Source organism: Salvelinus fontinalis, chromosome 4, assembly GCF_029448725.1.
Source record: "Salvelinus fontinalis isolate EN_2023a chromosome 4, ASM2944872v1, whole genome shotgun sequence".
Taxonomy (NCBI): Eukaryota; Metazoa; Chordata; class Actinopteri; order Salmoniformes; family Salmonidae; genus Salvelinus; species Salvelinus fontinalis.
This window is the reverse complement of record NC_074668.1, coordinates 38244552-38256720: the sequence shown is the minus strand read 5'-3', so window position 1 is coordinate 38256720 and position 12169 is coordinate 38244552. Positions and strand designations below refer to the sequence as shown.

The window sequence follows — 12169 nt, the reverse complement described above, 5'->3', positions numbered from 1 at the left end:
TGATCTTCTCTCCCAGCAGGTCATCATTTTCAGAGAGACAGATCTCCACTGATTCTCAGTAGTAGATTATCTCCATCATTGAGCATATCATTGTCCTAATGAGAAGAAGCCTCTTGCTCTGAAGATAACCAACCATGTTCAGTTTACAACCACAACATACCACCTGAAGGTTTTCAAACATTTTCAGTACTAGTATTCAGTGATACTGGCTAAATTCCAGGTGAAGTTGTTCTTGACTTTAGGCACAGATCTAGGATCACCTTGCCCTCCCCATACCCTAACCATGATGGGGGAAAAACACAAACTGACTCGTGTCTCTAGGTCTCCACTGGGCCTCACCCAGCTCTGTGAGGGGGTCAGGGGTTAGGATGCAGCACCAAATCAGACGATAACATCAGAGAGGAGAGGCCAAAAGAGGAGATATCTCCGCTGGCTGCCAGAAATCTCTCAGGAGGAGGGATGATAGAGGGGGATAGAGAAGTAAAGGAAGAGGTAACCAGTAAGCTGGGGGAATTGGGGAGGGGGGGCACTGGATTCAAGAATTCCTGGAATACAGTGCTTGTTTGAAGCCTGGGTTAGGGTGGGGTGGCTGAGTCACCGGAAGCACCCCCGTTCCTATACAGAACATTCCAGACTAAATCACTCGCAACCACAACCCAGGGTGTTTCTCAATATGCATTTTTACAGTGCTCCACACTCTTATGCCCTGAGTGTATTCTCCGAGGACGTTCTTATTAGTACGTTCTTGTGAGGACGAGAGTGTGGAGAACGCATAAAAGCACTCGCACTCCATCTACTGTATTACCTCACGCTGTATATCCCCATTCACTGAACCTTCTTTCAGCCAGGATAATGGCAATAGAGACTAAACTAGACGTACACAAAGCAAACCTTTTTACTTAATAATTATCAGCTAGCTATAAGTCAATAGTAATCATCTAGCTAGCCAGCTGGTTTAACGGGCAAAAACAACCTAAAGCTAATGTTATGTGAGGTAGATGACTAGCTGTCAATTCTTTGTGGGTAGCTAGATAGTAAATCCAATAGGGCTAACTGGCTATGGTCATGCGATCTACCCACACGACAGTGGGTATTGTAGGCAGGTAAACATGTCAGAATTAGCACAGTATGTATTTATTAACGTATCAAGATAAATGGATTGTAGTCAGGCAACATATGAGATGTGAACGGGCAACATTTCATTCGGAAGTCGGAGTTTATTTTCTCGCTTCAGCTGCAAAACAGCCACCATTGATTTCAATAACATTTTCCATCGTTTTTACACGGTTGCGTCTAGGCGTCACATTACGTCAACAATCCTGTAAATATTTGAAGTTGAAGCTTGCGTCGATGCATGCTTCGAAAGGTGAACAAAAACAAAGTATGCACCCAAGAAGTGCCCTCCGTGCTCCGTTTCAAAAACTCTGACCATTGTATGCTCCGGTTTGCGTGCTCAGAGCACCGTAGTATGCAAATTGAGAAACACCCCCGGTGTCTTGACACACTCAGTTTCCACAGCCCAGTGAGTGCACCTGCGCGCACACACACACACACACACACACACACACACACACACGTTTTGTTCTTCTATCCTTGTGGGGACCTAAAATGTATTTCCATTCAAAATCCCTAACCTTATCCCAAAACCCTTACCCTAATTGTAACCCTAACGCTAAACCCTAAACTTAAAATAGCATTTGTCCACATGGGGATGTGGGAAATGTCCTAAAGAGGGAGCATTTCCTTGTTTTACTATCCTTGTGGGAACTTTTGGGGATTTTAGGTCCATACAGGGATTGAAGAACCAACCAACATACAGTCACACACACCACACCTCCATGGACATTTGTGTTACAATCTCACATTCGTTGCGGACCATGGTTATGAGTGTAATCCATCGCTGTTTGTTTAGCCTAAATCTAATTTATTAGTCACATGCGCCGAATACAACAAGTGTAGACTTTACCTTGAAATGCTTACTTACAAGCCCTTTCGCAACAATGCAGTTAAAAATAAAATTAACAAATAGATAAAAAATAAAATATCCTCTGAGGCAGCAGGCCTACCTGCATGTGTATGTACAGTAGTGGCCAAAAGTTGAGTGACACATATTCATTTTCACAAAGTCTGCTGCCTCAGTTTGTATGATGGCAACTTGCATATACTCCAGAATGTTATGAAGAGTGATCAGATGAATTGTAATTTATTGCGAAGTCCCTCTTTGCCCCAGAAATGAACTGAATCCCCCCCAAAAACATTCCACTGCATTTCAGCCCTGCCACAAAATGACCAGCTGACATCATATCAGTGATTCTCTCGCTAACACAGGTGTGAGTGCTGACGAGGACAAGGTTGGAGATCTTTCTTTCATGCTGATTGAGTTCGAATAACAGACTGGAAGCTTCAAAAGGAGGGTGGTGCTTGGAATCAATGTTCTTCCTCTGTCAACCATGGTTATGTGCAAGGAAACACGTGCCGTCATTGCTTTGCACAAAAAGGGCTTCACAGGCAAGGATATTGCTGCCAGTAAGATTGCACCTAAATCAACCATTTATCGGATCATCAAGAACTTCAAGGAGAGTGGTTCAATTGTTGTGAAGAACCCTTCAGGGCACCCAAGAAAGTCCAGCAAACGCCAGGACCGTCTCCTAAAGTTGATTCAGCTGCGGGATCGGCACACCACCAGTACAGAGCTTGCTCAGGAATGGCAGCAGGCAGGTGTGAGTGCATCTGCACACACAGTGAGGTGAAGACTTGAGGATGGCCTGGTGTCAAGAAGGGCAGCAAAAAAGCCACTTCTCTCCAGGAAAAACATCAGGGACAGACTGATATTCTGCAAAAGGTACAGGGATTGGACTGCTGAGGACTGGGGTAGTCATTTTCTGATGAATCCCCTTTCCGATTGTTTGGGGCATCCGGAAAAAAGCTTGTCCGGAGAAGACAAGGTGAGCGCTACCATCAGTCCTGTGTCATGCCAACAGTAAAGCATCCTGAGACCATTCATGTGTGGGGTTGCTTCTCAGCCAAGGGAGTGGGCTCACTCACAATTTTGCCTAAGAACACAGCCATTAATAAAGAATGGTACCAACACATCCTCCGAGAGCAACTTCTCCCAACCATCCAGGAACAGTTTGGTGACGAACAATGCCTTTTCCAGCATGATGGAGCACCCTGCCATAAGGCAAAAGTGATAACTAAGTGGTTTGGGGAACAAAACATTGATATTTTGGGTCTATGGCCAGGAAACTCCCCAGACCTTAATCCCATTGAGAACTTGTGGCTGCCATCAGTCAGGATGTGGCCCGGAAGTTAATTGACAGCATGCCAGGGCGGATTGCAGAGGTCTTGAAAAAGAAGGGTCAACACTGCAAATATTGACTCTGCATCAACTTCATGTAATTGTCAATAAAAGCCTTTGACACTTATGAAATGCTTGTAATTATACTTCAGTATTCCATAGTAACATCTGACAAAAATATCTAAAGACACTGAGGCAGCAGACTTTGTGAAAATTTATATTTGTGTCATTCTCAAAACTTTTGGCCACGACTGTACTCTACTATTGTGTGTATTGTGTTAACTAGGAACACAGATCAGATGTGTTTGCTATATTCCTCTAGCTTTAATTATGTTTATGTAACCCCCCCACCAGTAGCTCCTTAGGGACTCCAACCCCTTTGCTGTAAAACAGTAAGGAGCTGTACCACGAGTTAAATAGTGACTACTGTATGACAGTAAAACCATAGCTGTCAGTTTAATCTTAGCCATCTTCACTATCACCACTGTTGCTATAGTCATAACAATATAGGCTGACAATAACAGACTACAGTTTTAGGACGGCTCATTCCAGTTAGGCGCATTGTTTCAGCTGAGACTGTGGTTTGTGTGTGTGTGTGTGTGTGTGGGGGGGGGGGGGGGGGGGGGGGGGGGGTAGTATGCATCAATATGCCTGACTGACGGTACTCCAGCCATTAGACAGAGCAGTTCCAGGCAACAGTTCTCCTGCCAGAGGTGCTCTGCTGGGCCTGATGATCATGATCACCTCACTTCCCCTTCCTGCCTTGATGTGGTTTGCTGGGTTAAATGGGCCTGCTTACCGCATCTGTCTATTAATGGAGACAACAGCAACTGCCAAGAGCAGGAAGCTGGTCATCTGTTAGTAGTTTCAAGTTTTATTTGTCACATGCACAAGTACAGTGAAATGTTTAACTTGCAAGCCCTTCCCAACAACGCAGTATTCAATATAGTATAACAAACAAAAACACAAAATAAAATAAAAAAGAGAATTTGCAGGCTTTATACAGGGTCAGTGCCAGTACCAAATGTACAATGTGCAGGGATACTGGAGTAGTTGAGATAGATACAGTATGTACACAGAGTGAGAAATTAACACCAGCCAAATGCTGGTAGATTTTGCCATTGGCTGGTAGAATGTCTTATTTTTACCAGCCACATTAGCGGGTTGTCATAGAACATTTGGAAGCATTATTGTTTTCCAAACCAGAGCCCACATGTAAAAAAACAAACGTGTGTGTGTGTGTGTGTGTGTGTGTGTGTGTGTGTGGCAGTCTGGAAGAGAGAATCTCAACGCTACAGTGTTTTCTGTGATGCATCTTAATTCTTTATTTTATCCTGAAAAAAATGAGTCTGGTAATAAAATGGAGTGGCTGGTAAAACTTGGCTATCCGCCAGCCACTGCGGCTGTTAATTTCCCACTCTGTATGTACATATCTAGGCAGAGATTAGGAGAAAGTGACTGGTAGCAGGATTAATAATAATAATAAACAATATGGCAGCAGCATAAGTGGTAGTCTGCGTGGTAATGAGTGTGTGTGTGTATGTGTGTGTGTGGGTGTTAAGTGTGAGTGTGCACAAGAGTGTCAATGTAGGCGTGTGTTGGTAGAGAGCAGTAAGAGTGCATAGTCAGTGCATATAGTCCTTGGTGGGGGTGGGCAGCTATTGTCTATCTGTTTAAAAAGTATCATTGCTTGGGGTAGAAGTTGTCTCGGAGCCTGCTGGTCCGAGACCTGATACTCTGGTACCGCCTGCCGAACGGAAGCAGAGAGAATCTATGGCAGTGGTGGCTGGAGTCTTTGGCAATTCCTCGGGCCTTCCACAGACATCGCTTGGTGTGTATATCCTGAATGGCTGAGACCGTGATATGCTGGGCCGTCCTCACCACCCTCTGTGTAGAGTAATATCACAAAGCAGGGTGGACAGGCAACATGGACGGACTGGGACAAGAAATCGGCCCAGGCATTTCTAATACACTGGACAATTTTTCTCTCTCAAGTCCCCCATTATTAGCCAAATAATGATCCATACTTCTGCAGAAAAAAAGTATAAATAGACAAGCACACTGGGCTAAAGATGGACCAGCCCATCTGGCACTTGCCCGAATTGCCCCATATCCAATCCTTTTATGATTGGCTAAACCCCTTACAGGTATCTCCCTCTTACTAGGGCAGTGTCAGGCTGAGGCTAAATGACAGGGTATTAAACGTAGGTCTTCTGTGAGACGTATGACTGCATTAGCCCGCTGAGCTAAAGCAGAGGGTGGGTGCTTTTAGCAATATCTGCCCTACATAATGCAGAGCATAATTTGTCACAGACAGAGCCCCAGAATAATCATGAATCTGCTAGTAGACTAATGCACACACTGTACTGCACTGTAAATGAACTACCAAAGGGCATAGGTCAAGAATCCATTTACTCAGACACTCTTTCTCCCTCACACTAGAGGTCTTCACGGGTCCACCCAAACACCCGAGAGTGTCTGGGTCCAAAATGCAAACTTTTCCCTCGGTACAGGTCGGATCCTGTTTGATTGTCATCGGGTCTCGGGTCTATGTAACTACAGCTGATAGACCCGAATGGACCCGACCACAGCTCTGCACAGCCTATAGCATATTTATTTTACACTAACAAGGTGAATTTATTGACTTACAGAAGGCCGAGCCATAAACCCCTACAGTGCCTTCAGGAAGTATTCAAACCCCTTGACCTTTTCCACATTTTGCTGTGTTACAAATTGGGATTAAAATAGATGTCTTTCTTCTTTCTTTTTTTTTACAATCTACACAAAATACTCTAATGTCAATGTGGAAGAATTTTAAAAATAAATGTAAGTGTAATGAAAAATAAAATACTAACATATCTTGATTAGATACCTATTCAACCCCAGAGTCAATACCTTTGGCAGCGAATACACCTGTGAGTCTTTTTGGGTAAGTCTCTAAGAGCTGTGCACACCTGGATTGTACAATATTTTCCCATAATAATTTTTAAAAACTCTTTACTAGACAGCCGCTTTCAAGTCTTGCCATCGATTTTCAAGTAGATTTAAGTCAAAACTAACTAGGCCACTCAGGAACATTCAATGTTGTCTTGGTAAGAATCTCCAGTGTATATTTGGCCTTGTGTTTTAGGTTATTGTCCTGCTGAAAAGTGAATTCATCTCCCAGTGTCTGTTGGAATGCAGACTGAACCAGGTTTTCGTCTAGGATTTTCTTTTTATAAAAACTACTTAGTCCTTGCCGATGACGAGCATATCCAAAATATGATACAGCCACCACCCATGCTTGAAAATATGAAGAGTGGTACTCAGTGATGTATATTCAGGACAAAAAGTTAATTTCTTTGCCACATTTTTTGCAGTATTAATTTAGTACCTTATTTGCAAACAGGATGCATGTTTGTAATATTTTCATTCTGTACAGACTTCCTTCTTTTCACTTTGTCATTTAGGTTATTATTGTGGAGTAACTACAATGTTGATCCATCCTCAGTTCCCTCCTATCACAGCCATTAAACTGTAACTGTTTTAAGGTCACCATTGGCCTCATGATGAAATCCCTGAGCGGTTTCCTTCCTCTCCGGCAACTGAGTTAGGAAGGACGCCTGTATCTTTGTAGTGACTGGATGTATTGATACACCATCCAAAGCTAAATTAATAAGTTTACCATGCTCAAAGGGATAATCAGTGTCTGCTTTTTATTTATTTATTACCCATCTACTGTACCAATAGGTGCCGTTCTTTGTCAGGCGTTGGAAAATCTCCTTGATCTTTGTGGTTGAATCTGTGTTTGAAATTCACTGCTCGAATGAGAGACCTGTGTGGGGTGGAGAGATGGGGTAATCATTCAAAAATCATATTAACCCCTATTATTGAACACAGTGTGTCCATGCAACGCATTATGCAACTTGTTAAGCACATTTTTACTCCTGAACATATTTAGGATTGCCATAGGAAAGGGGTTGAATACTTGACTCAAGACATTTCAGTTTAGAATTTTTTTCTAAACAAAATTCCACTTTAATATTGTGAGGTATTGTATATAGATCAGTGGCACAAAATCTAGATTTTATCCATTTTAAATTCAGGCTGTAACACAGCAAAATGTTGAAGAAGTCAAGGGCTGTGAATACTTCCTGAAGGCACTGTATTCATTAACGAGAAGAGCAACTTGGCTGATATTATTATTCTTTTTTTAATTAAACCTTTATTTACTAGGCAAGTCAGTTAAGAACAAATTCTTATTTACAATGACGCCCTACACTGGCCAAACCCGGACGACGCTGGGCCAATTGTGTGCCGCCCTATGGGACACCCAATCACGGCCGGTTGGGATACAGCCTGGACCAGTTAGGGTATGGGTCAGGTCTAGGTCTGATTGTTGTTGGGTCCATTTGGGTTTGGGTCTGATTGTCCTCGGGTCCATCCATGTCTGATTGTCCTTTTGGACCCAAGGAGACCTCTACCTCACACACGGCCTAGATTAGGGTCAGTCAGTCAAGCCTGGGGAAAAGGAGAATTACGCTAAACACAGTTTAGTGTTTAACTACATGTACAAGCCCACACAATGAGACACTAGCAATGCTTAATTAACAGTGTGTGTGTGTGTGTGTGTGTGTGTGTGTGTGTGTGTGTGTGTGTGTGTGTGTAGGCCAATGTTTGAGGGTGCTCTGTTTATTCCTAGCCTTATACAATTGTGAAAAGACCAGCAGTGTAATAGTTCTATAGTCTTTTGTAGCTCAGTTGGTAGAGCATGGCGCTTGTAACGCCAGGGTAGTAGGTTCGATTCCCAGAATCACCCATGAGTAAAAATGTATGAACGCATGACTAAGTTGTTTTGGATAAAAGCATCTGCTGAATGGCATATACACTACATGACCAAAAATATGTGGACATCTGCTTGTCAAACATCTCATTCCAAAATCATGAGCATTAATATGGAGTTGGTTCCCCCTATGCTGCTATAACAGCCTACATTCTTCTGGGAAGGCGTTCCACTAAAGGTTGGAACACTGCTGCGGGGACTTGCTTCCATTAAGGCACAAGAGCATTAGTGAGGTCGGGCACTGATGTTGGGCGATTAGGCCTGGCTCGCAGTCAGCGTTCCAATTCATCCCAAAGGTGAACGATGGGGTTGAGGTCAGGGCTCTGTGCAAGCCAGTCAAGTTCTTCCACACCGATCTCGACAAACCATTTCTGTATGCACCTCGCTTTGTACACAGGGGCATTGTCATGCTGAAACAGGAACAGGAAAGGGCATTCCCCAAAGTTGAAAGCACAGAATCGTGTAGAATGTTATTCTATGCTGTCACGTTAAGATTTCCCTTCACTGGAACTAAAGGGCCAAGCCCGAACCATGAAAAATAGCCCCAGACCATTATTCCTCCTCCAACAAATTTTTACAGTTGGCACTACGCAGTCAGGCAGGCAGCGTCCTCCAAACCCAGATTTGTCCATCGGACTGCCAGATGTTGAAGCATCACTTCCACTGGAAGCGCAGCATCACTTCCACTGGAAGCGCAGCATCACTCCAGAGAACGCGCTGCCATTGGACTCCAGAGTCCAATGGCAGTGAGCTTTACACTACTCTTGACGACGCTTGGCATTGCGCATGGTGATCTTAGGCTTGTGTGGGTCTGCTCGGCCATGGAAACCCATTTTCATGAAGCTCCCGACGGTTCTAACTAGCAGGGCAGAAATTTTACGAAATGACATGTTGGAAAGGTAGCATCCTACGACAGCCCCGTTGAAAGTCACTGAGCTCTTCAGTAAGGATATTCTACTGCCAATGTTGGTCTATAGCAGGGGTGTCAAACTCATTCCACGGAGGGCCTAGTGTCTGCAGGTTTTTGGTTTTTCCTTTCAATAAAGCCCTAGACAACCAGGTGTGGGGAGTTCCTAACTAATTAGTGATGTTAATTCATCAATCAAGTATAAGGGAGGAGCGAAAACCCGCAGACACTCGGCCCCCCGTGGAATGAGTTTGACACCTGTGGTCTATAGAGATTGCATGGCTGTGTGTTCGATTTTATACACCTGTCAGCAATGGGTGTGGCAGAAATAGCCGAATCCACTAATTTGAAGGTGTCTCCACATACGTAGTGCATTATAGTAGTTCTACATAGAGTTAAAACAACAAAGCCGGTCTCATCTGTGTCTACATGGCAGTGCATGTAAATCCATACCTAAACCCACCCATACTCTACTGTTCAATGCATAGAGGCTGTAAATACCAATTCAGGAGAAAAAAAACAAAGCAACTTGAGGCCCAAAATCCTCAGTTTATTCCGGGCATTTTTCTCTCGGCTGGAACCACCTAGAATCACAGAGGCCTACCATGCACAGCATACATGGGGTAGGACTAAATGGATCCACTATCAATTAATAGACATGCCTGATCAAATCTCAAATAATGGTGTGTTGCCTTTCAATGGATGCATTTGTAGGAATGGAGGGGGAACGAGCAGAGTAGGGCATGAACCAGCGCATCACAAGATACTTGCACTTTGGTCCCAAGAAACTGGGCCTAGGCAGTTACCAAAATTGACAACATTACCGCATTGAGGTGATCCATTACGCATATGGAGAGGTTTACTGGTGGGTTCTCCAACAAGGCCTACTAATTAAAAAATATGAAGCCATATAATCTAGCCACATCCTAAAGACAGATTTATATAACTGCATGCATTTATCTCAATTCTAACAATAGTTAATTGTGTAGGCCTATAGCTCATTAACTAACAGCCAATACCTTAATTATGCATATAAATCTTGCAACATAGCCTAAATAACCAATCGATTCAGATTGAGAACCATGACCAAAACCGTTATCACGAGATCTTGATTCTAGTTGAGTGGACAGCGCTATGATTTACGATCCGATTAACTTTCCTCTAACTCATTCTATCGAGGTAAAACTGTATACATTTGACACGTATTCGTTAAATCGGATGTGTCATGTAGGGTTAATTAACAATCTTGGCACTTCAGTGCCGCGATCACGGCATCAAAGTGTCAAAACACTGCGGTTTCGAGCTTTGAGTTGTGACAGCGACGTTTTTCCACTTGAACAGACTGCGGCGTGAATCACTGCCTGTGTTTTCGGGTCTGCAGTAAGCAGGCTATAGCCTCCCAGTACGATTTGACTGTTCAATTTCATCAAGTCATCATCTGCCCTGCACAAGCTAGCTAGGCCTGTGGCTATATTGAGCATTCTCCCTGCAGGCTACAGCCCCATGTACGATTCCATTTAAATGCGTAGTTGTGTTTCTACGTGCGGGCCTGGAAAGCTAAAGAACTGCGCGAAAATGCATCTGTACTGCGTTTTTTTTCGGGCTGTTAGAGTCTTCTTACCTGCAGATGTTCCTGAAATCGTATCGGCAGTATCTGGGCCATTCTTGAGGCTTTCTATGTTTCAAATGTCCGGAGAAAAGGAAAGGGGAAGGGGACACGAAGAGGAATGAATGTTGTATTGTATTAAAAGTCCCCAAAACGCCCCCAAAAGTAAAATACGATGTGCAATGACAGGGGTCTCGCCGGCTTGCGTTGATATCACCTGAATTCACTGCCTGCTCTCGTTCAGTAGCACCCAAACAACACTCCAGAACCAAAACTCTACGCTTCCGCTAAGTAAAATAGTCCAAAACATAATTACACTAGCTCTGGGAGATAACTCGTTTTATGAAGCTCTAATGTTGGTTACAGTATTATACAAAATAATACACTTGCTACTTATAAGCCCTACGGCTAACCAAGAGGATTTCCTCACAAATACCCTACCAATGCAGAACATTTTTTCGGATGTCCTCAATGTACCCCTCCGCTGCCCCTTCCCCTTCATTTTCCCTATGTCGAAATAAAGGCACGTGACAGGCGCCCACTCCCCTTCCGATTTCTGCAAACTCAAGTGCTGAGACGTTGGGAATATGCCTTTACCCCACCCTATGAAAAGTGTCTACTAGTGAGAAAATATGTTGGGATTGTAAAAGAGGAACTTAAATGATGTATTAGTCAAGGTAGGAGTAGGCATTTCGATGCACCTTCAATAACATATGCGCATATGTGTATGCGACCAATACAATTTGATTTGATTTATGCTATGTATGTGCACATACAGGTAACTTCTAAAATAATAGAAACACTTGAGTAAATGAGGTATAGAAAGTATATTGAAGCAGGTGCTTCCACACAGGTGTGGTTCTTGAGTTAATTAAGCAATTAACATCCCATGCCTAGGGTCATGTATAAAACTGCTGGGCATGCCATTATTTTGGCTGCCGTGGCTATTTCCTCATAGGATGACAATGCTCCCATGCGCAGGACACGAATGGTTTGATGAGCATGAAAACAATGTAAACTATATGCCATGGCCGTCTCAGTCACCAGTTCTCAACCCAATTTAACAATTATGGAAGATTCTGAAGAAACCCCTGAGAGCGTTTTCCACCAACATCAACAATTTCTCGTGGAAGAATGGTGTCACATCCCTCCAATAGAGTTCCAGACACTTGTAGAATTCATGCCAAGGTGCATTGAAGCTGTTCTGGCTTGTGGTGACCCAACGCCTTATTGACACTTTATGTTGGTGTTCCCTTTATTTTGGCAGTTACCTGTAGTTTAGAACACCTACTCATTCAAGGGTTTTTCTTAATTTTACTATTTTCAACATCGTATAATAATAGTGAAGACATCAAAAATACTAAATAACACATATGGAATAATGTATTAACCAAAAAAGTGTTAAATTAATCAAAATATATTTTATATTTGAGATTCTTCAAATAGCCACCCTTTGCCTTGATGGCAGCTTTGCACACTCTTGGCATTCTCTCAACCAGCTTCATGAGGTAGTCACCTGGAATGCATTTCAATTAA

General features: G+C 43.2%; 1 protein-coding gene across 2 annotated transcripts in view; it reads right to left on the bottom strand.

The window, feature by feature from the left end:
- LOC129853727 (clathrin heavy chain 1-like) overlaps window positions 1-11081 on the bottom strand; it is a 38595-nt gene extending 27514 nt beyond the window's left edge. The window contains exon 1 of one of the 2 annotated variants that reach the window (XM_055920074.1): window positions 10649-11081. In XM_055920074.1, the coding sequence (XP_055776049.1) occupies window positions 10649-10690 (42 nt within the window). In that variant the 5' untranslated portion in view covers window positions 10691-11081. The remainder of the gene's footprint in view (window positions 1-10648) is intronic. The other variant, XM_055920075.1, reaches the window with a different exon arrangement.
- Window positions 11082-12169: the final 1088 nt, after the last annotated feature.